The sequence below is a fragment of the Homalodisca vitripennis genome, chromosome 1 (genome assembly GCF_021130785.1).
Source record: "Homalodisca vitripennis isolate AUS2020 chromosome 1, UT_GWSS_2.1, whole genome shotgun sequence".
Classification (NCBI taxonomy): Eukaryota; Metazoa; Arthropoda; class Insecta; order Hemiptera; family Cicadellidae; genus Homalodisca; species Homalodisca vitripennis.
Window position 1 is genome coordinate 159,113,498 of NC_060207.1, and position 27,925 is coordinate 159,141,422.

General features: G+C 32.5%; 1 protein-coding gene across 1 annotated transcript in view; it reads right to left on the reverse strand.

Annotated features, from left to right (window-relative positions):
* Nucleotides 1-27,925, reverse strand: part of LOC124375176 (protein SERAC1) — a 70,728-nt gene that overhangs the window by 6,008 nt on the left and 36,795 nt on the right. The window contains exons 4-9 of the mRNA XM_046833288.1: nt 25,312-25,508; nt 22,133-22,494; nt 19,544-19,671; nt 12,254-12,403; nt 4,428-4,574; nt 4,254-4,320 (exon numbers count right to left, since the gene is read on the reverse strand). Of these exons, the coding sequence (XP_046689244.1) occupies nt 4,254-4,320; nt 4,428-4,574; nt 12,254-12,403; nt 19,544-19,671; nt 22,133-22,494; nt 25,312-25,508 (1,051 nt within the window). The remainder of the gene's footprint in view (nt 1-4,253; nt 4,321-4,427; nt 4,575-12,253; nt 12,404-19,543; nt 19,672-22,132; nt 22,495-25,311; nt 25,509-27,925) is intronic.

The following is a 27,925-nucleotide window of genomic DNA, read 5'->3' on the forward strand; positions in this document are numbered from 1 at the left end:
GAGAATTTTATACGCACGAAAATATTTTGAAATTTTGAATATACTGCATTGCAGGATAATGTACATAGCAACACTGATTTGACAGATTACATTACATTTATACAGGTTATTTATAATGAGTTAAATTGTAACTGAAGTTCCTGTATAATTAGTACATAAAATAAATAAGTTTCAGTATAAGATTTTGAAATGTAATAATGTGAAATTCAACACAAACTTATTTATATGATAGCCTACAAGGGAAATGAAAACAAATATTGTACTTATAAACCTTATTTATTTAGAATAAATATACTGGAATTGTATGGTGAAACTGGTAATAAAATAGGCTACAAAACAAATAATTGAAAAAAAATATTACACATAATATACCAAAAATGCGCTCATTTGTCAAAACTTGGATCATCTGGATTAGCCATTATAACTAAAAAAATTATACTAAATGTTAGTAAAAACAATTTTATAAAAATTGTATAAGAATTACAAACGGACTTTGTTTAACAATATAACCAACATACGACCAACACACGCGTAGTTAAACAGCTGAATGAAACGAACGCGTCTGTAGGCGTATGCCGCGCGTCACAGGCCATACAAAAAATGGCGGCGATTTGCTTTCAACCCGAGTAGATACCGTTACAAAGTCCACCAACGGTGACAAAGCGTTTTTGTCTGGGTCCCGACAGTCGAATGGAACATCGATCTGCTCTTTAACGGAAGTTTTAACAACTAATTCTTCACCATTTTAATAAGTAAAGCTTTTGCGTTTGTAGACGTAATCCGCGTTTAAAGCATCGGCAGTTCCGCGTCTTTAGGCGTTAGCCGCGTTGGAAGGGTTAAGCTTACTCTATGCTTTAAAACTATAAGTGTAATATATGTTTAACAAAGAACAGCTGATTAAAAATTTGAAAAGACGTTAACATATGTTTGCTGCAATGCATTTCTTATGGGTATTTCTGTAAACCAGTGGGGCGGAATCCTGAATCGGGAAAGGGATGGGCATAGCTTATAAACCTTCTCCGTGGAAAAATACATATACGTACAAATTTTCATCATGATCGGTCCAATAGTTCACGATTCCATAAAGGACAAACACACAAACATTCATTTTTATATATATATATATAAGTAAGGTTATTACTATGCTAAACTTATAATGCATACAGACAACAACGTTTTCTAGTTAAATGCCCACTTTACAGCCTACATATCTATGATGGTGATTTATTCAATTTTTTTAAATTTCATTTACATTTTTTTTTATGTGGGATAAGGATGGTGGCAAGTCAACTATCCCTCCTTATGAATGTAGCTCAATGTCAGTAAACAGTTGCCAAGGCAATCCAATAAACCTCCAATATGTTGGCTATTTGCTTATGTGTGGAATGTGCCATTTTATTCATATTTATTAGTTCTTTGTTTTATTAAGTAGAGTATTATTAGTTTTAGGAAAATTAAAACATGCAAACATATTGATTTAATCTATTAACCATCATACTTAGACATTAAAAGTTAATTGCTATGGTAACAACGATCTGTTTTTTGATAATCAAAGCACTTTCTAAAAATGCCTCTTACTATATCTAACAATTGTCCGATTTAATTACTTTTTCACTTTATACCTACAAATTCAAACTTTCTTAATCTAAAATTTGTATTACGATCATGTTATAACAAGTTTAAAATATCACAATTTTGAATGTAATGACTAACTAATATACCCATGTTTTTAATTACTTTGTTAAATTTATAGCTTTTTGTGAAAAGCATTTGCAGATGTTTATAAAAACTAAAGTGTACTTATGTCACTAAAGAGTTACAATTAATTTTGAGTTTAATAAAGTATGTTTAGTATTACACACAGGGGTATTCAAATAAATAATGAATAAAAATATACTTTATTATTTTGGAAACACATTTCTTGTTTGTCCAGGTAAGATTACAACAAGTTATTTATTTGAAATTTATATAGGTACTATTATAAAGATTTTTATGAAAAAACTTGGATGTATAAACATACAATATATTTGTTAAAACTGCATTGATATATTTAAAATATATAGCTAATAATGAAAATTATGAGAACTAAGACACAATTAGTCTATAAAAACATATAAATACTTTTAAAGAATCGTACAAAATAAAAAAAAATAAGTTCCTCATGTAGGAACATATAGGTATACTGGTACTTCACAATGAGAAAGTAAACACATTATTTGTGTTATCTGTATATATAAAAGGCAAAACCCTCACTCACTCATCATTAATTCTCCAACTTCCCGATATCACATAAAGTTGAAATGTGGTACGCATATGCATCATGATTTAAATAAAAAATTAAAGTATTTTCATAAAATCAAACATCCATAGGAGTTGACATGGGGTTATAACCCCTAGAAGAACTCTATTTTTTCTATTATTCTAAATGGCCTACAAAGATAAAATTTGACACATGTCAAAAAAAAACATTTTGCTGAAGAAAAAAACATTTTTCATTAAGTTTGACCACCCTTAAGGAATAAAGAATAACTATATTTTTGTTTTTCCAACTTCCTGATACCCTAGAACAATTATTGGTAACATTTTAGTTCAGAGAAGTCTGTTATGATGGGGTCTCATAACATTTTACTTATTACAGTGTAAAAGTGTTTGAAATTTAATATTCTTTTCATAGGGTTAAAATTAAGATAATTTCCAGTACATTAAGTTCTTAACTAAAAGGAAAGGTGTATATAGAAAACTATTTTGGAGGGAGTGGACACACTGGGTTGTTTAGGAGGCATAAAGTAACCTTAAAACAGGAGCTTGGAAATCTTTCCCTGGGACATTTTTGAGCTTTAAGACCTTATAAATGTGTTCTAGTTTAAAATTACAGGGTGCAATTATATTGTTTTTCTGGTTTGAGCCCTCTGAGTGCCCCCCCCCCTTATATAGCCTATGCCCATGACTACAAGCATCTATTTTTGGAAATTCGCTTTAATCATATCAGTACTTCTGAGTTGTAAGATAGATTTAGAAAACAGCTTCTTATTTACTGCTGATTTTGAATCTGTCCATGGAATCAAATGTTTTCAAGAAACTTCTTTCGCCATTGATTCTTTAATTTAGGCTTATTTATGTGAATATTATTAAATAACTCTTTGTCTTTAACTATTAACTCTTTGTATGAACTATCTCTTTATTCCCTTATCATTAAAATAGTTATTTTCTAAGCAATTCCAATAAGTGGTACTGCCATATTCAAGAAAGAACTAATAATTTGACAGATACAAGGAAATAATTTTTGTTTATTATAAAGAAGTAGTCAATTGTAAAACATATTTTATTTGCTGTTTTTTCCTTTTCATTGTTATTATTTATAAAATCATTAATAAATCCACTTTATGTCTTTTATAAATTTAACTCTATGTAACTGAAAAAGGTATGTTTAAAAAAATTAAATTGTATCAAGAATAAATTCAACTTCTGATAAATGATTAAAATGAAAGAGTTAGTAAACAGATGAAAGAAGTAGAAATTACTTTTCGGTTTTATTTTATTCACCACTGAATCTTATTTGCCTTATAAGCTATTACATCATGAAGAGAGCTAATTTCAAATGGGTTGTTTTACTGGGTTGTCTTACTGAGATCGGATTGCTGGCATTCGAGTTCCTATTAATAAAATACCTTTAAAATGATACATTACATTATAACCTATGGTTATATTAAAGGTTTTTATGACTTCCTCCATAAGACATTTCAGAAATAATTAGAAAACTTGAATGCATGACTACATACTAGGTTGATAACTTTAGAAGTCTACAATTTGATTGTTGTTTGCATTTACACAAAACAAATCCTGAGCTACAATATTTCATTAGAGCATCCAATTATTTTTACTATGTGGGCTATATAACAAATCAAAATTGTAGTAACCAAACAAATAAAGTACTTCTTTTAGAAACATAACTGTAACACAAATGAGAATGATTCTGTTTTGATAGCACAAAGCCTACCCATGAATAAAGCAATACAACAGTTTAAATTTGACTTTCTGATTGGTAGTAGTTGACTTGGTTGAATTATACACAGAAGCAAACATTGATTAAACATTGTAATTTGGACCGGAAGCCTAAATAGGCTACAGTGAACAACTTGAATTGATCTCTAACAGGCCAAAACAAAAACTGACAGAGGTCTGACTCATGATATAGGGAATTCGATCACATTGGGGCCAAACATGTAGTAGAAGGAAACTAAAATTAAATTTACCTGCTTCTAGGTTTGCATATATTTCTATGATCAATGGGAACACCATATAGCTCTCCTATTTCAGCATCTGGAAAGAAAAAATTCCTTGTGTTTCAAATCAAGTGTTACTGAATTATGGAAACAAAATTTAATATTTGCATGAACTCAGCTACAGGTACACTAGGTAGAACTTACCAGCAGATTCGACACTGACGATGCGCACATAGACAAGAGACATTAGTGTAAGAGTGGTCTCAATGAAGCTGCGAACCTCAACAGTCAGCTGATTACTATCCAGTAGGCCTCGGAACTTGTCGTGAAGTGCAGTTACTTCAGCTGAGTCTGCAACATTCACACAGTAGTTTACACTCTAATTTAATAACAAACAATTACATGAAAGTTTGATATTTTTCACAGTTGAACTAAAATTAACAATTGAATAGGCTGATTGGTGGGCACAGTAATGTCAAATATTTTACTACAGACTGTGGAACATCTCTTATTATGCTATTTTCACATGACAGCTCCTTGGTTGCCTACATATGATCATTCCTCTCATATTATAAAAACAATCTATGGATCCAACCAAACAGATTATGGATTTAATTTACATGTGAGGTCATTGGCAGCAACACAGAAAGATGTCAGAAGAATGGAAGAGAATAACAAACTTAAAAGAGCTCTGGACAAGTTACTTATATCTATATTAAAATAAACAACTCCAACCCAATAAAACACCCTTCATGGTGGCTGTAATACACAATCCTGCATTGCAAGTTTGATGGTATCAGTTCTACAAGAGATAACTAATCTGATGCTATAAATTGAGGCACAGAAAAAGGGAGCGCTTGGACTGCCCTCGGTGAAGTGAGAGACTCAGGTAGTAAATATATCTGAACAGTAACAATTAATATTACACAGTGTAGCCCTAAGATCAGACCTCAGAACTAACTAAAATTATCCCCCGGGCATCAACACACCTTGTCCATAGGAATTATTCATCTCTTGCGTAACTCAAAGGTTGGACTCGCACAAACAACGGGAATGATTTCTTTCACCAATTACATAAATTCGGTTGTCTCAAATAATTTTTCTGAACAGCCTAGAGGTTTTATAACAGAAATTCTCATTTTCCACACTTATTGTGAACACTAAGAATATTTTTTTGGCATTAGTTGTTACGTTGCAAATTTGTGTTTTCATTTTGTCATTGTTTGTGTAACGAATAGCATTAATTAGTCCACAATAGATGAATTTGTATTTCAAAATACAAATCCAAACTATTAAAATACAACAAAATAAAATCATTCTAAACAAAAAAAAGTTTGAATTAATGTCAAAATGAGTTATCGAAAAAGTAAGCACCATGTTGTTATCCTGACGTAGATACAAGACTATCAACACTCTGTGCACATGTACTGTTTCTTTTCTTCTCTGGTTTTGCAAATGGATATTACTGTACAGTACCAGTGGATCGCATGTATATTTTATTTAGTTGAAAAAATATACAACTTCAAGCGATTATTAGTGTTCTGATAGCAAAAATATATGTACTCAGCTAGAATTCACTAACAGATACTAAATGAGTCTCAATAACATTTGGCAACAGCAAAGGAAAGTAAATTATTAACTTAATAATGAAAGTGAAATATTATTCTACAACTATATTTTAACGGTTTAAATTAGAATTATATTACATTTTTCAATGTGGTTTGTATATTATCCTGTAAATGTATTATTTTTATAATCCCATTATAGTTGTACATTGAATAGTACAGCATGTATTCAATGGAGTAAACCTGAAAACTTTAATTCAATTATCATAACTATTATAATCATTAGCGTAGGTGTGGGCATGGGTGTGTTATAGGTGCCATGGCATCTGTAAAGATTCCAGAAAACGTGGTATGGGGTTCTCCTACTTTTGAAAACATTTCTTTAGAATTATAGAAGGAAAAATATTCTACTTGCTACTATTAATGTTAGTTGAAGAGAAAAAAAATGTATTACAGGCTGTAAAATGAATATTTTAGCAGTTTATTCCTAGGCACTGACAGAAGCAATATAGCAAGCACACAATGTGCACAACACATGGTCCCTCCACTGGTCACTAATTCCCAACCCACACATGACATGAGGGAAGGGCTCGTTCAGAAAGTTGTGTTCGGCACCGGTTGGTTTGTAATTCCACTGTTATCAGGAGATCAAGGGGCTCAGAGCAAGAAGAAAACATAGCTAGAGCTAGAGAAAAAGAAGACGAGTGTTAATTTTTCTATCAACATGGTTAACATTGATACTATTGATGTTGACTTGGGAGGTAAGTAAAGCGTACTAGTTCATCAACCATAAATAGTTTCTCAGTTTAACGAAAGCATGCTGCATCTTACGGATATTTAAACTAGTTTAAAATATTGGTAATAGATGGTAAAGGAGGGCAAGTGTTAACATCCCATAACACTACTATAAATACATAAATAATTCTGTAATTATTCTAAATTACTCTTATTTACAGTAATACAAAACTCACTTTATATATCAAAGATTCCCATTTGTGATTTTTTTCATCACAGATTTAATGGTTAGAATCATATTTTGACTGCGCTGTGTAATGTTACATTGAGAAAATAAGTGGTTCTATGAGAGGGCAACCACTTTCAATAGAAGCTTATGAAACTTCTGACTTTAGGCACACTGAACTGATTTTGGTTGTATTAAATACACACCTGTGAATGATACATTACTCCTAGACATTGAACATTTGGACAAAACAGATTCAGTAACCATATTTAAAACTCTTAAAACCTTTTAAAAAAATCGGTATCATTAGGAAAGACGAGTTTGTTTTAATGTAGCATCTAATCTGACTGGGGAGTTTACTTGCGTCAAGCCAAATCTAATGAGGTACATTCATATACGAGGTCCAATCAAAAAGTATCCTAACCTTTTGGTGCAACGTAAAACTGAAGTTACCTGAAAAAAGCTGGCGTTAATTTTCTTCAAAATAAGCACCCTGAGAAGCAACACAACGATTCCAGCGACGTTTCCACTTCTGGAAGCAGTCTTGAAAATCACTTTTCGGCATCGCCATGAGATCAGCCGTCGTTTTTTTTCATAATTGCTTCTCGACTTTCAAATCTGGTGCCTTTCAATGGTTTTTGGAGGTGGGGGAAGAGCCAAAAATCGCATGGAGCCATATCTGGAGAGTACGGAGGCTGAGGAACTTGCGGAGTGCCGTGTTTCGCCAAAAAAGTTTGAATGAGCTGGGAAGAATGAGCTGGCGCATTGTCGTGGTGTAGCCGCCAATTTTGAGACGCCCACAAGTCAGGTCTTTTGCGGCGAATTGCATCTCGGAGACGACGTTGGACACTTAAATAGTACTGTGCATTCACAGTTTGACCCTCAGGGGCATATTCATGGTGCACAACTCCACGGTGGTCGAAAAAAAACAGTAAGCATCACTTTGACATTGCTTCGAACTTGCCTTGCTTTTTTTGGCCGAGGATCCTGGGGAGACTGCCATTGTGATGACTGAAATTTGGTCTCAGGGTCATATTCATAGACCCAACTTTCGTCTCCAGTTATTATCGATGTCAAAAAGTCCGCATCATCCTCACAACATTGCAGCATGTCCTCGGCAACATCCAATCGCCGTTGCTTCTGCTCGTCTGTCAGCAATTTTGGCACAAATTTTGCGGCTACCCGACACAATCCCAAGTCATCCGTTAAAATTGCTTCAGCTGATCCGAAACTGACATCTAACTCAGTACTTACTTCCTCCACAGTCATTCGACGATTTTCACAGATCAAAACTTTTGCTTTCTCGATGATTTCCGGAGTTCGACTTGTTTTTGGTCGGCCCGAACGCGCGTCACTTTCTGCCGAGGTTCGACCACTTTTGAAACGGTTATACCACTCTTTAATCTGCGTAACACTCATTGCCTTATTTTCGAATGCTAGCTGAATTTTCCGAATGGTCTCACTTTGTTTTTCTCCGAGTTTCACGCAAAATTTAATGCAATAACATTGTTCCACTTTTTCCATCATCTTCACAGTTAGAGAAAACCGATACGCGCACTTGACTTATCAGTACATACTGACCCGTCTCCGGCGAACCAGTCGGGGGATCAAGATAAGACTTTGTACCTTTCCTTATCATAGTAGGAACTATTGTCGCAACAAATCTTATCTCATTATTGGCAGCAGAAGCCGCGATACACGACGAGGTCGGATACTTTTTGATTGGACCTCGTATATTGTATGTACTCAGCTCATGTTAATTTGTGAACAAACCATGCAAAAACCCCTGTTGTGTTTGACTTCTTTTGTACTATTGAGGTCTTATATAGCTTAATTGAAGGGATCTAAAAGTGTTATGCAGTGTTTGAGAATATTGTAAAATTTACTGAGATGGAACTAAAAGCACTAAAAATATTATCTGAAACCAGATAGGCTTGTAGAGCAGAGGCCATGACTATTATTCATGAGCATTTCAAGAGTGTATCGAATGTATTAGAAGAAATTGTTGAAGATGCTGCTGATGCTAAGGCAAGAGCAAAGCAAAAGGAACTTTGAGCCATTAAACTCATTTGACTTTACTGTAAGTTTGGTAGTCTTAAACCTATACTTAATCCTACTGATAACAAGTAAGATTCAGCATTAGAATTAGACAAAAAGTTTGCAATATCCTGCATAAGAGGTTAAGGGTTCCATAAGCAAGAATGATGATAACACTTATGGCAACTTTTTTTATCTGTCAACTGATGAAATCAGTTATATCAGATAATTCAACTTAAGTTAATCGGAAATTGCACCTGTTACAATATAGCCATGTAATGTGCAATAAATGTTACCTTATTTCCTCTACACCCTACAATGTCCATTATTATTATTATTTATTTTACAGAGATTAAGAAAATTACTTTGAATAAAACTGATCATTGTTTTGTATCCAAAATGCTACAAAAAAGTAAAAATAAAAAATTCAATATTTAAACATTTTTGATTAACCTTAACAGAATATTACCAAAATTGGAAGGAAAGTTGAATTCTCTCTTTAGAAACTGATATAACAATTGTTTTTCACAGCTATCTAGGTATGGGATAATGCACTTTGATTTTTCTTCAAATCTAATCTTTCCCACTACTGAAATAGATGGCTTTAAGAGACAAAAGAAAGTTCAACTTGTAAACTGTATTAGATTATCTGTCACTGTCAACTACCTACTGATAGCTAACAGTCAAGAGCAAATATCAACATGAATTTCAGCTGATAGTTGACTGTTCAGTCTGAGAGGTATCCTTGATATTAATCATAGAGGAACTATGACAATATATTTTCATACAGGTTTACATTTCATTTTCGGTAATACATAAAGCTTGCTAATATAATTTTCAAACTTAGATCAATAATCTACCTGTTATCATGAATTATGGTTATGAGGTTTCAACATATAATACATTTTTCAAAATAATTTTGTGTTATTAGTATAAATTATTGTTAATAATTTAGGTATGCCATATAATCACTAAAACAAATTGATATTTTAAATATTTCCAGTTTACTTCCAATTTCTAAAGCTTGCATCATATACTTTGTGCATCAATATTTTTCTACAAGTGTCTTCACCAGCTGGTTCTGAAAAACAGCCGATGTAGCTTCTACTGCAAACAGCCACTCAAGGTGTGTGCAGCCCTTGAGAAGGATGGTAGTGGTAGCTGATGTATAAAAATATGTATTGAGGTTATTTGCTTAGGTGTTGAGGTCAGATAGTGGTAGTGTATTGTTTTAAATCCGATCTTATAATAGTCTTGATTTGTTACAGTGCCCCTGGTACTTCTGGCATAATACGGTTATTCTTATATACTGTACATAACAATGATCAACATTAGTTTTATACTATAAAAATCCATCAGATCGCAGTAGAAGATCTTGTTTAAGTCGAAAAAGCAATCATTTGAGTTTTAATATTGTAATTCATGTACTGTGGAGCATCATCGTTACTGCTACTACTTTCACATGTAAATCTGTTTTTTTTAACAACCTTTTCACAAAACCTGTATTAATAAGTAATAAGCTGATGGAATGTGTTTAACCTACAATAATTCACTTGAAAGCTGCAAAAGTAAAAGTAAGCAATACATTTGTTTTTTTATTGTACAGTAATATTACACCTTTAAATAAAATAGTGAAATATTTATCAATTTATTGTTTAAAAATATTGATGCACGAAATATATTTAAAACACAAAAACCAGTTTACAATCAGAGTGACAAAGGTATGATGCAGCAATGGTGTTCAGGTCCATGACAAAAAATATTTTGTTATACTGGGGTACACATGTACACAAACAAATCAATCTGAGATGTGTTAGACGAGAAGTCTTCCAGCTTAGGTCATTTGGTAAATCTAACTTGTTTATGAGAAGCATATCTTTATCTTGTTCTGATGTGTTAAAATCCATTTAGAGAACTGTATAATTGCAGAAGAGATCTGGAGAGAAAGAAGCAGATATCTATAACATGGACAAATGTAAGTAAATGTGAGTGATTTAGTTATTTTTTACTGTGTGGAGGGAAATGTTTTCATTCTGATTGTAAATTGATTTAACTAAAATTAATAACATTATATTCAGTGTGATTTCAGTTTAACATCTTTTGATTGAAGATGGTTACCCAGCAAGCCTTATACATTTCAAGATTTTAATCATGGTATTATGTTTTAATACAGTATCAATTAGAAAATTTAGAATATCAGAACCAGTATTTCTTGTAGAATCATAGATTCTGTAAAAATAACAAAAGCTGCCACAAGCACATTTAAGGTACTTTTTGTTTTGAATAAATGGATTAAATAATAAAATACATCATGTCACTTATTTACATAATAGAACATACAAGTTTTCTATGCACAACAATTTTTCATCTAGTAAAATTCTAAACTAAGTTTAAAATCGCAGATAAATACTTAAAATAATAAAGTAAATATAAATGTCAATACTATGTTCAAAATTTGTAAAATGACTAATTTATGCACTGCTGACTTCATACATATACTTAAAGCCCTCTTACAGGCTGTAGAAAACTCTTCCATCCAAGTACGTCTTCAATTTGATTTTAAAACAATAGACAGTATTAATTGGTTTTAAATGAGCGAAGAATTAAAAAGCCTGAGTCCATAATAATGTATTGAATTTTGTATAAACATCAAAACAAAACTTATTTACTTACTTGTTACTTATTTTTGTATAAGTGATAGTCTAAATCTATCCGAAATAATATAATTCTTTTGCCTAGTATTGTATGAGTGGTTTAACACAAAGAATAAATGACGATTTGTGAAAACATAATAACATAACATAATTGTAGCATGATAAATTAGTAGGCCTGCTTGGATTGACTGTCTGCATTCATTACTGTTTAAGTTCCATCTGTAATATTAAGATATTACTAGCTTACTAGCTAAGTTACTTGCAGTGTAGTAGAGACTTCCATAGTATAACGCTACAAAAAAACGTTTACAAATATAATAATCAGTAATTTTTAACTAAAGTGTATAAATTTGTATTTTTCTTAATTTTGTGAATGCAATAGTAATAAAAGAGAAAAAAATTATTGAAATATTATCATGATAAAACTGTAAATATTAATGAATAACTCAAACTTATAATTTTATACATTTACTTCCCACGGGCACATCTTGATAAGTGGATGACGATGAAAATTCCTTATGCATACATTGAACAGTCAGTGTAAAAGAAAGATTTATCATAAAGCCCACACAAATTATTTATCAAAAGTTGATTGATGGAATCAGAATCACTAGTTCAAGTCTAGTAAATTTCACCTGCATCATAAATTGATTAGATTTTAACTTATGTTGTATTCCTCTTAAACTAATGATCTGCTTGCATTGTTACCTTAATTAAAACCATTATTCTAGGAAATATCTTGGACTAATAGCCAACTGGAAGAATTTTTCTTATTATACAGTAATAGGAGAATAATAAGTAACTGATATTTACCTTTCTGTACCTCGGTGAGTTCTATAGACTGCCTGAGCAAGGGCAGGTTGAGATTAGCTAGGGGAGATCCCCGATGTGGCACACTGTAGAATAAAATACCTCGACTTTCTTTACTAATTGCCGCCATCTTAGGATCTGAACTTGAGCACGCTGCAATCAATGAACCAAATGCTTATCTCTGCATTAACAATTAATATTATGGCTCACAGGCTTATCTCTAAAAGACAAATAATTAGTCAGACGTGCTGTGAGAACCATCTGACGTAAAGCTTTCAATGTTGTTATCTCGAGTGTCATTAAGATTTCACTCAATTGTTATAATATCACAGATATGTACACTCACTGCTTCTTATGAGCTACCGAAATTGATAAGAACCTTTTACACGAGTCTTGATTTTAAAAGTAATCAAATCAATCAGGACAATAAATTTTTGCCAGAAAAAGTTAAATTCAAAACCTTGTTCCATACGCTACATTTTCTTACATTAGCAACATCCATCTATGCAAACTTGTCATACTATTGAGATCAAATAAGATTTTCACATAGGTGAGAACAGTAAGAAAAAGACTAGACACATTTTTTCAAAGGTGGTATTCTCTGAAATAAATAATATACGAGGGTCGTCCAGAAAGTAAAGAACGTTTTGTTATAAGTCAATAAAAACAAAAGATAAGAGCATGAAAATTTATTTATAAATACTTATAAATTTACTCTATTTTTCTACAAAATCGCCAGAACTGTCAAGGCACTTGTTGTAGCGTGGCACCAGTTTTTCTATACCGACGTTATAGTGTTCTGCCGCCAAGGAATGAAGCCACGTTTTTACTCCTTCTTTGAGGTCTTCGTCACCCAAAAAGTTTTTTTCCGCCTAAAAACACTTTCAACTTTGGAAACAAGTGATAGTCACTCGGAGCCAGATCTGGACTATACGGAGGGTGTCCGAAGATTTGCCATTTGAAAGAATTGAGTTCTGCTTTGGTTCGTGCACTGCAATGAGGCCGAGTATTGTCGTGGATCAGCACCACTTTCGACGACAGCATTCCGCGTCGTTTGTTCTGAATAGCGCGGCGAAGCCGATGCAAGGTCTCGATGTAGGCCTCTGAGTTGATTGTTTCGCCTCTCGGCATGAACTCCACATGGATTAGGCCCTTTTCGGTCCCAAAAAACTGTTGCCATAAATTTCCTGGTGTTCAAATTTGGTTTTTATTTCCTGTTTTTTGTTGGTGAATTCGAGTGATGCCATTCCATTGACTGGAGCTTTGTCAGCGTAAACTGCCTTAATTTGCCTATAAATTTCAATAGGTCGAACATTCTGTGCATTCAGAAACCGTATCACACTACGCAGTTCACACTTGGCGGGATTTTCAATTAACGCCGCCATTTTAAACTTTCACAGGAGACGCAAACGTGACCTCACGGTACCGCTACTCAGCTCACACTGAGGCAGAAGGTGTGGCTAACGAACAAGCTATCTACCGCGGTGGTGGGTGAACTGCGCCGCCCGTGATGCGCAATCGTTCTTTACTTTCTGGACGACCCTCGTATGTATCTACTTGCACAAATGCACTTGATGACACCATTTCTCTTCTATCAAAAGAAAACTTCTTGTTATTGTATTCTTTCTTACTGTAAACTAATGCTTCCCTCTATTAAAATAATTTAAAATCCAAATTAAAACAGACAATGCATCTCCCAGTTCATACTGAATATACATTCTGTTTTATATAAGATGTCTCAGACTGATGGTGTAAGAATAGGTTATCCTCGAATAGTGAAATGGAATATTTCCCCCTCTCCTAAATCTACCTCAAGAACAAATTAAATTTATCAATTTTTAACTACAGAGTATGTCAAAATTCGGATATCTGGGATTCGATTCTCAACTTTTAAAATATAAACATATGTGGTATTATAAAACATTTTTAAAGCCTTGGTAAACTAAAAATTTTAGTAAAGCCAAACTTAATTATCATTTTTAGTTTCAAAATGGTTGCTGCAAAATTATTAAATGTTGGAAGTCTTTTATTTGTATTACACATTACCGACTGGAGGTCTAAGGCTATTTTTCCATTTTCATATTTAATCTTGGAAAATATAAGGGATATTTTAGTTTGATGAAGCACATTTGGTACATTTCTTTAAAACATCTTCATGCATTCCAAAAGGTAAAATTTAAATAAAATCTGAAATTCTTAAAATGTATACTAACATAGAGCACTAAGCATACCATTATACATTTTGTAACCAAACAAACCTTAGCAATTAAACTGTTTTACCTGCTCCAATAATACCAACATTACAATAAAATGTGTCTTAAGCGTCATTTCAGCACCTTTCTGTTTTATAATAAAACGTTATGGTGATTAAGTTTCATTTTAATAATCTAAAATTGTTTGGAATCAATATTTTGATTATTATAAACAAATATGAATTGTAAAAAAGCATTTTTTTAATATGACATGTTTGTTTTTGGATTGTGTAGTCTCATTTTCATTTCACTAATTATAGTTTTTTTTTATTTCTTTGTGAATGTTTTAAGGTTTAATAAACTAAATGTTTACATTATACCATTTGTGAATTACGAAACCCTTGGTCATAATCTTAGGTGAGTGTTTTCAAAACTTCCAGGGCACTGAGAGGTATGCATGACAGTTTCCTACCCAACTACATCAATCATACCAGAAATTTGAAAGACTTGTGATGGGTGTAAAGATTGGTGTAGTACAGCTAAAGAATAAAATTTCTTTTGAACAAAGGGGCTGATCTTCAAGCAGCAGTAGATGTTGACCCTACAATATCCCCCAGGAGACTCTCTCTAGACTCCGGAATGATCCATAGTTCTGTTTGGAATGTCAATAAACAAAAATTTCATTCATAACACATTTCCACTCATCAAGAACTGGAGGATGGAGATTCCTAGCCAGGATAACTTTTTATGAACCAGAAAATTACTTAAAGAAGATCATAATTTTCATCAAAGTATCCTGTGGGGTTATAAAGCAATCTTTACAGTAAATTTGTGCAGTGAACACCTTTAAAACCAAAGTAGAAATATGTATATAAGGAAAACAAGGAATAATGGCAGAAATTGTAAAATCTAAAATTAGAAATATAGTGTCCAGGTATTAATTTCCAAGTGTATATTTAGTTATCGATAATGAATTTAAGTTTTAATGTAATCTATAACTACAGACATACCAAAAAGGGGTTTTTCCTATTAACATGTTTACCACAATAGCAAATTTCCAAAATTGTATATTAATACATGTATTCCAAGGGGTATCTAAAAAATTAAGGAATTGTGCACCCAATGGAGTATACGACAGTCTGAAGCATTTATTGGTATCAAATTTAATAAACCCCCAAGACAACAATAAAACAAACAACAAAAATGCATTAAGAAATGGATATTAACATGTACCCCATCGCCTGGACGCTCGACATGATTTATGAAAACCCGGTGTATACCCAATCGGGTACACAATGGCAGTTGTGAAAGATCCTGTGTACCCGAAGGTGTACCTACACATCGTTGTGAACATGTTAACAAAAATGTTTATTAGCATTAAAATTATTCGTAAATTGATATTCTTCTTAGATACTGTACCATTATTACTTTACTAAATGATGGAAATAGACTAAAGGTAATGTTATTTATTGGCATAATATTTTATTATTAAATAATAATGTTGAAAAACATAATTTTTTTTATTTTAACATCAATACCACTTGAACTAAAAAGGGTTAAATAGAAAAGTTGTTTTGTTTACAAAGATATTCAAAGAAAGGTGTATTGTATTTTATGTTCGTGTTTAAAACTATTGAGCAAGGCTATATGAACATTTTTAATTTTTGAAAACTTGGACTTGGAATCCATGGATATACAGGGTGATTCAAAACTAAACGGCAATCTCTCGGGAGCTTATTCTATAGCTAAAAACAAGTAAAAAAGTTCATATAACCATATGCCCGGAAACGCTTCGTTAGCGAGTTACGCCTAGCGAAAGATTTCGCCCGGATTTCAGAACCCTTGGTGAAGTCAGGCCCTATAAAAATGGTAAAGGTAGTTACAAAGATACAAATACGATTGTTTTTTATGCTTTTATATCTGACAAATTTATTAAAATTCGTCCCAGAGCTGTAAATGCAATACTTTCAGAGATATCTTACGTAAAACACAAGAATTGGTGCAAAGAAATAACACATTTTTGTGTTTAACGTAAGATTACTTCCATAAATATTAAATAAAGGTCATTTTTTTCTTAAACAGATTTGTAGAACATTTAATTCTGAAAAGATTCATGTGAATTACTTAGGAAAAAAATTAATAATAGGTATTGAAATTTAGCTTTATTTAAAAATAAAACAGACGCACAAAAATGCATATTCTTATCTGCATAAAATATTAACTAATGTTTAGGTTGTGAGTAACAGCTGATCATTTATTCTAGACTGAACATTAACATAAAATGTATTTACCTTTATAAAACTGTAATAATCACCTATAATAGTTGCTCAAAGTGTCCTCCGTTGTTAGCAATGCACGTTTTCGCACGACGAATCCACTCTTTTCTAGCGTGTTTCATAACGTTTGGAGCATTCTTGATAGTTTCTGCCGCCTCTGTAATGCGATTACGTAACTCCTCTATGGTGTTAATCCGTTTTGAATAAACAATTGACTTCATCCAACCCCATAAGAAAAAGTCTGCTGGCGTGAGGTCAGGAGAACGTGGTGGCCATTTTACTGGTCCATTTCAACCAATCCATTGTCTACCGTATGTATCATTTAAATAGTTTTCACATCATTAGAAAAATGTGGAGGTGCTCCGTCGTGCATAAACCATGCATTTATTCTGTTTTGAACAGGAATATCTTCCAAGAGGGTAGGCAGGTTTGTTCTTAAAAAATTTAAGTACGCTACTCCATTAAGTCGATTAGGGAGGAAAAATGGACCAATCAAATTATCACCCAGAACACCAAGCCATACATTGACTGAAAATGTATGTTGAAAATGCCTTGTCGCAGTTTCATGTGGGATGTCGTACGCCCAAGTATGGGTATTACGAAAATTTACAATTCCATTTCTAGTAAAACAGGATTCATCAGTAACGAGAATACGCCGAAGAAAATACTGATGTCGTAAACAATTTCTTCTTAACCAGCGGCAGAACATCTTCCGTTTATTAAGATCTTTTGGTAATAAGTCTTGAACACGTGTTATATGGAATGGGTACAACTGTGCTTCATGAAGTGTCCGCCATACGCTTGACTGGCAAATATTTAACTGACGTGATAATCGTCTGGTGCTTGTGGTTGGTGATAATTCTACAGCATTTATTATTGCTTGTTCATTATTATAGTTCCTTGCGCTACGTTGACGACCAGTATCTATTCGCTTCGGTTTAAAGCTACCAGTTTCTCTAAGTCGTCTCTCCACAGCTTCAAATGTTTTGCGATCAGGTGTTCTTCGATGTGGAAAAGTATCACGATATTCCTGAACTGCAGCTAAACCATTCTTGTTAACTTTGCCGTAAATCAGTATCATGTCCGTATACTCTTCAAACGAATACATACCATTTACATTATCTGCCATTATTTACTAAGATAATTACATACACTTTTATAAAAATATTTAATAAAATTTTTTTTAAATAAATATTTAATAAAATATTTTATACACTTGTATAAAATATTTCCAAATAATCACAGGATCTCACAAAATACAATCTTCACACGCCACAATACAAAAACCTCCATAAAGGTTATTCAAATATTACATCATGAACTTAATTGTTGATCAGCTGATATTGCCAACCTTTGCAAAGAAAATATGACGATAAAAAGTGTTGAATAAATGATCAGCTGTTACTCACAACCTAAACATTAGTTAATATTTTATGCAGATAAGAATATGCATTTTTGTGCGTCTGTTTTATTTTTAAATAAAGCTAAATTTCAATACCTATTATTAATTTTTTTCCTAAGTAATTCACATGAATCTTTTCAGAATTAAATGTTCTACAAATCTGTTTAAGAAAAAAATGACCTTTATTTAACATTTATGGAAGTAATCTTACGTTAAACACAAAAATGTGTTATTTCTTTGCACCAATTCTTGTGTTTTACGTAAGATATCTCTGAAAGTATTGCATTTACAGCTCTGGGACGAATTTTAATAAATTTGTCAGATATAAAAACATAAAAAACAATCGTATTTGTATCTTTGTAACTACCTTTACTATTTTTATACGGCCTGACTTCACCAAGGGTTCTGAAATCCGGGCGAAATCTTTCGCTAGGCGTAACTCGCTAACGAAGCGTTTCCGGGCATATGGTTATATGAGTTTTTTTACTTGTTTTTAGCTATAGAATAAGCTCTCGAGAGATTGCCGTTTAGTTTTGAATCACCCTGTATTTTAAGGAGCATTAACAAGCTCTATGCTAAAATAACCATTTTTTAATTATAAAAGTAGCTGTTAAATATGAAAACTTATATTCACACCAATAGTTTATGATGTGATGCAAAGAATTCTACAATTCATAGTTGTTGACCGTCATTTTAAAATAAAAATGATTTGCCTAACATATACCTTTCAAATTATGTATGAAATGACATGTTTTACATTTGAAAAACTATAGAATCAAACTAGACTTTTCTGGGCCTTGTGCACTCAGTAAAAAATGTGCATCATGAATGTTAACCGACTCTGTACTTTAACACTTATAAAATGACTTTAGAGTATTCTCAGAGTTATATTTCATAGTAGAACCCTTTATTGCACTATTCTTTCATTTATGAATCTATACAAAAAGTCATTTAGAACTATACAAATCTTCAGATAATCAAATAAGTTGATATAGAATTAATGGAATATTGTTTAGATTCTGATTGGTTGAATGACTCAAGCTGAATTACGAACTTTCTTGCCTTATTTTGGCATGTTAGAAGAGTTTAAAAATTTAGCATGAGGCCACAGCTTTTTTGGTTTATATCTGTTTATTGGATGAGGTTTAGTGTAAAGCGGGACCAATCTACTCACCTCTTCATAGCCAAGTACAGTTTTAAAATATTTTTTCTTATGAGAACATGCAAATTGTTAGTTGTAAGTAATTATTGTATATTTAAGAGCTATTTTAATCATGTATTATCTGTTTCATTTCATTTGAAAGAAAATGAGTTTGTATATTCCTGCAATAAAGAGAGTTTTCTATTCTATTCAATTCAAATAAGGAAGTGGTTGGATAGAATATTTTAAATGGTCAAAAGGAGGTGACGGTTATGTACGTACCGTGGACCAGCATCTGTTTGACGAACAGACCACCCTTGGAATGGCCGACCCACACTATTGGGTGCTCCCCCACCCCTAGCTCACTGAGGTGGTGCATCATTTCCCACGCTCTCTCACTCATTGAAGTCCTGAAAAAATCATTTAACAATAATTTCTGATGTAGCCTTTATTTTTCAACTCATGGCATAATATATATTTTCAACTAATAAACTTTTCATGTGTAACATGATTGAACTCGAAAATCCGATGTCACCAAATACTGCAGTAAGTTCGGACAAACATTTATTTGGATTTAAACTTGAACTTGAATAGAAAACTTTCTAAACAATATATCAAATTAAAGCTTGGAAAATATTATATCAACATTAAAAAATTTAAAATTAAATATATGCATATATTTTAAGAAATGTTATGTACATTATAATTTTATGTATTTTAAGATGTACATACTGAATTTGGATAAAGTCTCCACTAGTTATTTAAATGTAATTATTATCTTTTAAAACTCTCATTTATAAACATTTTATTTTTTAGTTAAACCTAAAATATTTTTATTGTAAATCTATTTGTACACATTGCCTAAGATACATCACAGATGTTGTTTATAGTCCTGTGATACATCAAAATTAATTTCAATCCTCTAAATTCAACCATGTTCCTGGAATATTGCCAAATGTATATGAAAACAACAACATTCTCAATTAGTTGTGTAAAATTAGAGTTTCACATAAAATATATACTTATTCTTCAGACAAATTTTTATTAGTTTGCAGATTAGTTTTCAATGTAGGTTGTCAGGAGGTTGAAATATACTCATCAATGTAATGTTTATTTATTTATTAAAATACATTATATTGTAAGAGAACTACATACTCCGGAAATGTTAATCTAAAAACATGCCAACTTATTAAGTACCTATAAGTTTATATATACAAAAAAAAACTGTACGAAGCAGTGTTTTAAATACTTTATGTTTTGTACTGTTTGAATATAAATATATATATATTAGTACAAAAACATTTGATCATTTTCCTATTGGAGGATTAAATATCTTGGGAATTAAAGTAGTCTGTAATAAATTCTATTTTCTTTCTGTACAATGAATTAAACTGTAACAATACAGTGTCATCGAAAAAATAATGCCTAGATTTAATAAAATTATAACATCAAAACCTTTCATGTTAAATGAGTAATTCTTTCACTGGACGATAACTGGTGAACGCAAGTTTTGTTTTTAGTTCGTCTGATTGTGTTTCCCTGTCTTTGTGATGCGCAGACAAGCTGCGCAATCGTCAAGGTCAGCCGGCCACAGACGCGCTGCCGCTCAGTACTATGTTGACCGTGCAACAAAAAGCACAGTGCGTGATTTGGTACGCGGAGTCAAAGTCAATTGTCAGTGTACAGCGGCTCTTTTTGAGAACATATCCAGGTCAAACAGCACCTGATAACAAAGCTATCGTTCGATGGTTTAACCAGTTTAGGGAAACAGGAACCGTCGGCAAAAAATCTAGACCAGGCCGACCAAGAACATCAGAAAAGAATGTTGAGCGTATCCGGCAATCTTGTGTTAGGAGCCCAAAAAAATCCATTGCTTGACGAAGTCTTCAACTAAACATTCCAAAAACAACAATACAAAATGTACTGCACAAACGGCTAAGACTTCATGCGTATAAAATTCAGATAAAACAGCAAACAAAACCTACCGACCCTAAACGAACTGAATTTGCAAGTTTTATGTTAAATGAAATTTATGATAATCCAAATTTTCTACAGAGAGTGTTGTTTAGTGATGAAGCTACGTTTCACATAAATGGATGTGTAAATCGTCACAATTGCCGTGTATGGGGATCGCAACAGCCAAACGAAATCCACGAGTATGTGCGTGATTCTCCCAAACTCAATGTGTGGTGCGCGTTATTTCATGAAAAAGTTATTGGACTTTTCTTTTTTGTAGAAAAAAACCATTACAGGCCTAGGACATGCCTGGACATGCTTGAACTGTTTGTGTTCCCCCAATTAGACGATATCGAACAACAGACTGGACAGCGAAGTCTGTCTATTAAATTGACCGACATATTCTTTACAGTTTAATATATTTGTACTGAAAATTTATCTCCACAGTTATCCAAAAAATAATTTCTCAAGATATTTATAGTGCAAATTTAATGTTATATGGACACAACGTAAACCAAAAGTTTTGAAGATAGAAAATAAATAGTTCACTTTCAATTTGAAAGTATGTTTGTATTTACAACACAAACTATAGGAGAATTACACGTACTAAGTTTTCAAAGGTTCTTTTAAATTTTTTAACTTTTACCCGAAGACTCATAATTCTGATAATATTTTCATGACTCTAATGATTAGCAATAAGTAACATTCAAAATTTCATTGATCAGAAAAACATACTTTTATACTATTTTTAATACAAACAAAATTGAAATAATGATTTTTAAAGCCGGGTGATCTTTGCTTTTAAATCTTTGATTTTAAAAAGCACATACAAATTTTAAAACGTAAATTTACACAGAAATTTTCTCATTCAATTTATTTTATTACTGTTACTAAAAATTATAGTGGCATGGTTACCGGCATCGCTTGTTGATCCAAACGGGCCGCCACAGGTAAGGATCTGTCGTATAGTTCAGAGCAATGACTCGTGCTCCTGGACAGTCTTGTGGTAACCAGTCCCGCGGCCAACACCTCGACACCTCCCTGTCTCTTTCTCTCTGATCAATCTGTGACACCACCTTGCCATCGCTGTGCCCGTTGCAGTCCACATTTTTGCACACTGTCGCCAAGTTAGACTCTGAGGATTGCCGGTGCACTTCGCTGATCTGCAGGGTGTTGATGGAGGACGCTGAGGAGCTCTTTCTGAGGAGAATTCGACCACCATTGTCTCTCCCCTTCAGCTCCCACATTCCCTGTGTCCATGTGCGCTCCAAGGAGCCCTTTCAACCAAAACTTTTTTATAGAAACAAAACAACTCAATAACATGCATCTATTATACAAACAGAACAGCTTCATTAAATCTTTTCTACCATCAAATTTATAAAAGCATATTTTAATTAAATAGAAAATTTGAGGGGGTTTTTCTTGGACATGTTACAAGGGATTTTCATGCCTCAAATTAATTAATTAAATTTTGGGTGACAATGTTTAAGATAAATCTATCAATGAAAAATTTAAAAAGGTATTTTATTTTATATTTACAGTTAAGATGTATGAATAAATTAATTAATGGTATAAATAGAAGGTACATTAAGGGAAATTTCATGGCATAAATTAATAATTTTACTGTAGCACAAAAAATAAAAGAGTACAATCGCCACTTGTGCACATATTGAACATAAAAATGGTACAGTTACCATTTTGGTAAATTGAAAAGAAAAGATTCTTTTATATCTTATGTCACATGTGTCATATGTCACATCATTGAAGTATACATGTGAGCTTTTATGGGCAAAAGATTGGTAGAGTAAGCCTTGCTCAACATGTCCCTCAATAACAGCAGGGTAAAATATACTACCAAGATCCCTGGGAAATGTGTACTTGTGACCTTTCATTGGCAAAAGATTGGTAGAGTAAGCCTTGCTCAACATGTCCCTCAATAACAGCAGGGGAAAATATACTACCAAGATCCCTGGGAAATGTGTACTTGTGGCCTTTCATTGGCAAAAGATTGGTAGAGTAAGCCTTGCTCAACATGTCCCTCAATAACAGCAGGGGAAAATATACTACCAAGATCCCTGGGAAATGTGTACTTGTGGCCTTTCATTGACAAAAGATTGGTAGAGTAAGCCTTGCTCAACATGTCCCTCAATAACAGCAGGGGAAAATATACTACCAAGATCCCTGGGAAATGTGTACTTGTGGCCTTTCATTGACAAAAGATTGGTAGAGTAAGCCTTGCTCAACATGTCCCTCAATAACAGCAGGGGAAAATATACTACCAAGATCCCTGGGAAATGTGTACTTGTGGCCTTTCATTGACAAAAGATTGGTAGAGTAAGCCTTGCTCAACATGTCCCTCAATAACAGCAGGGGAAAATATACTACCAAGATCCCTGGGAAATGTGTACTTGTGACCTTTCATTGGCAAAAGATTGGTAGAGTAAGCCTTGCTCAACATGTCTCTCAATAACAGCAGGGGAAAATATACTACCAAGATCCCTGGGAAATGTGTACTTGTGACCTTTCATTGGCAAAAGATTGGTAGAGTAAGCCTTGCTCAACATGTCCCTCAATAACAGCAGGGAAAATATACTACCAAGATCCCTGGGAAATGTGTACTTGTGGCCTTTCATTGACAAAAGATTGGTAGAGTAAGCTTTGATCAAAATGTTCCTCTACAACAGCTAGGTAAAATGTATCACCATCCAGAAAGGTATTGCCATTGATTTATGGGCTATCTACTTGATAGATAGATGTGGACAAAATAGACAGATAGATACATTTCTCTAATTACATATTCTTCAAGAATAGTAATTAAACAGCATTTCGCTCTGATCTTTTGATATTGTCTAGTAGAGTGTTTCATCGTTTTTGGCCAATGTACGATGGCTTTTCTTTAAAAAAAGCTGTATGGTGTAGAGGCAGAACAAAGTGAGCTGCATGGCGAGTGTTATGTGAGTGGAGGTCTTTCCCTGTTTTGAGAGTCAGCTGATGAGCATGCAAAATTACTTCTTGAATGTGCCATTAATCAGTAATGGTCATTATTCCCATGAATTGGAAAGCATATCTGCAGCTTTGTTGGGGTTCAAGATCAGCAAGGCTTTTTTGTGTAGTATGAGCACCCTGTTGGGATTTCCAGCTGAGGATTCACCCTACACAATAAACCATAATCCAGTATCTGGTTTACTATTGAGTCCTAGGATCATGCAGTCCTACTACTATTTTAAAAGTAATTTCAGCAAACATTAGGCTATTTTGTAGAAGTTAACAAAGTTTGCAGTAATTTTTATTTGTATAATGTTGAGTTAAAAAACTGTAATCTTATCATTTTCTTTTTCAAATACAAAGTGTTCCATGCAGAGGTAAGCACATTTAATTTTCTATTTACTTGCTCACTTCTTCCTCTGATCATTCTAAAATCTGACTCACTTCTTAACAATGGTATCATAAGCACTTTAAAAAAATTACAGCTCTCTCTGTGTCTTGCAGAAAAATGGTGAGTGAAAAATATACTTTTAACAATAAAGTAGAGTAAAGTACCAACAGTAAACTTACTGCTTTTGTAAAGTAAAAATTATTATTTATATTGGGACAAATTTAATTCAAGTCAATTTAATTTTAAAATAAAAGTGAAGCCATGCACTGTGATACACTAATACCAAACATTTAACAACAAACAAATTACTTTTGTATACATGAAAATGAATTGTAATATAGGTATTAAAATAAATTCCTCTCCTATAATGATACTTCTGAGAGTTGTACATTTCAAGAAACAACACTGGTATATCAATAAAAAAACAGAAAATCTCAGAATTATCAGTGACAAACTGATTAAGCAATAGAAAATAAAAATAAAGGTGTATATCTCTTTATGGGACACATACATAAAAAACAAATAAATTACAAACAAAAACTTATATACCTACAGTGGCAAATGTTCAGAAAAATCATGTTTCCTTCACAATCTTTCCGCTGTCAACAACAAACTTCAAACAAAAATCTTATATAGTTGCTATGTGAGTATAACATGGGCCTGTATACAGGCAACACAGAATAGTTTACTTAATTTGACGATAGGCTAGATGTCATACCTTGAGGCCATGTATGAAAATAACATCCATCTGGCGGTTGTTGGGGCCGGGATCGTGTAGAACATCACAGTGAACACTCTTCTCAGGCTGGGGAGGTAGCTCGATGGCAGGAGGTGTGGGGTGGGGGGCAGCTCCTCCCAGTGTCCTTAGCAGGGGCTCCATCTTCTTGGGTGGTACGTACATGTACAGGGCTCCCTCTAGCAACAAATCAAATGGAAGGTGTAGATTGATTGGACTAAGTACCAAACTGAATGAGTAGAAAATATGTACTGAATGACAGCTTGAAGGAAAATTATATACATTGTTTCAGAGTATTTTTATGCTTTAGGACAATCAGCATACATTTCTTATTGCACAACCAAACGAAGCAAAATGTCAACTGAAAACTGGATGGAAATAACAGAAATAATCTTTTTTTGCCTTCTTCTTCAAAATGATGATAAATTGCTGCTTATGACTCTTTTGTATGTTAAGAAGGCTCAAGTGTATCTATTAGAAGAATATAACATTTTCCTTTGATTTGATTTCGTTTCAAACCAGTCTACAATTTCTTCAGGAGAAACGTATTCTGATTCTTGCAGAAGGATACAAACTGACAAATTTTTAACTCGTCAACAGATTCAAGCTTCAGCTCAGTAGTACAGTTCAGTAAGAGAGCCAGCATTCTTTTAACTAGCACTGCTCACCGAGATCTGTACGACATTAGCCTCGGACCGGATATGGGTTGCTGGTCAAGTTTTAGAAACTAACCGTCTTGTCTAATTGTACAAAAAATTGCAGTTCACCCTGACACATAAAAACTGCATTACTATAGAATCACTAATTTGTAGGAATCATTAGTGAAAATGTTGAAACCATACCATCTCTTCAAATAACACAGCCAGTTTAAAGAAAATAATAATACTATATGGTTTTACAAACTTTAACTTGACACCTATCAGGTTTCATAGAGTTACACAAATATGTAACTTTATATTGCTGAAACTGTAAAAACCATTTAAAGTTTTCTTTTTGAGGATAAATAATATAGTTAGAAAATTGTACTGCCAAATATAAGACAGAGCTGGCTATCAACTATTACAGATGAACATGTTGCCAATTAGATAGTGACAACTGCTTATAGTCTCTCACTTTCTTGAGAGTTGTGGGTATGAAGAAGAGCAGACTGTTGGGAAATAGTTTTAATCCATTTGCCTTGTATCACGGAACGGTTCCGTGACAGCTAGTCTGGGCTCAAAATTTATATCACGAAACCGTTCCGTGACAAGTACAGCGCCATCTAAATATTTTTTTTAAACTCCTTTTTCAACCAAATGTTAGTATAAATTAGACTAATACTGTTGTAACACATAAGAAAAACTGCAATAATACAATTAATTGAAATTTAAATGAATAATAAGTTACTATAAGAATATTAGTCTACTACAAGAGAAAAAAATCAATATTCTTGGAATTTTCAGTATTTAGAAAAAACATTTATTCTATATATATATATATATATATATATATATATATATATATATATATATATATATATATATATATATATATATACACACACATATTCTAGTACTGCTAGGTAGAGAAATACATTTTAAATAAAATAAAAGTAACAATGGGGTATTTTATTTTATATTATTTGAGTAAAAAAGATTTTTAATTTTAAAAATTCCAAAACTTTTTTAGTTTGTACAGCATTATTATTTTTAAATTATGACCAAATATATCACTACCTATTTATTATTAAAGCCCATTTCATGTTAATCCAAAAAGATATAACAAAATAACTTGAAAAATACATTTTTTATAAACATATAACAAAACTCTTACGTTTTTAGCATTTTTAGTAGGATATCTCCAGTTGAGCTGATAGTAAAAATATGTATAAGCCAATGGGTTAATCAGAACTATATAACTTCTCTCTTTTTCTCCTATCTAGTAAAAGAAGTTTTGATCTTGTAAAAAACTAAATATTTAAAGCTTTACGTAAGTAACAAAATAAAATAATATTAGAACTTTTAGTACATAAACTCTTACTTAATTATACCAAAATGAATGAGAAAATAAACAGTCATACTTTAAGTTTTCTGTTCACACACCAAGACAGAATTTTATCAGCCTAATTAAAATATTCAGATATGTTTGCCACTATGGAGAGCCATCTCACTCAAGGAATATTAAATTGACTGACATATTCTTTACAGTTTAATATATTTGTACTGAAAATTTATCTCCACAGTTATCCAAAAAATAATTTCTCAAGATATTTATAGTGCAAATTTAATGTTATATGGACACAACGTAAACCAAAAGTTTTGAAGATAGAAAATAAATAGTTCACTTTCAATTTGAAAGTATGTTTGTATTTACAACACAAACTATAGTAGAATTACACGTACTAAGTTTTCAAAGGTTCTTTTAAATTTTTTAACTTTTACCCGAAGACTCGTAATTTTGATAATATAACATTTCTATGTCTATATTTTTATATAGAATTAAAAAAGACAAAAGAGAACACTGAATCTTGTCCAAGAATTTCTATTTTAGAGAGAATGAGAAGAAATTCCTGTGTTCAGGAGTGTTACAAATTGTCAATATACCTCGCACAGGACTT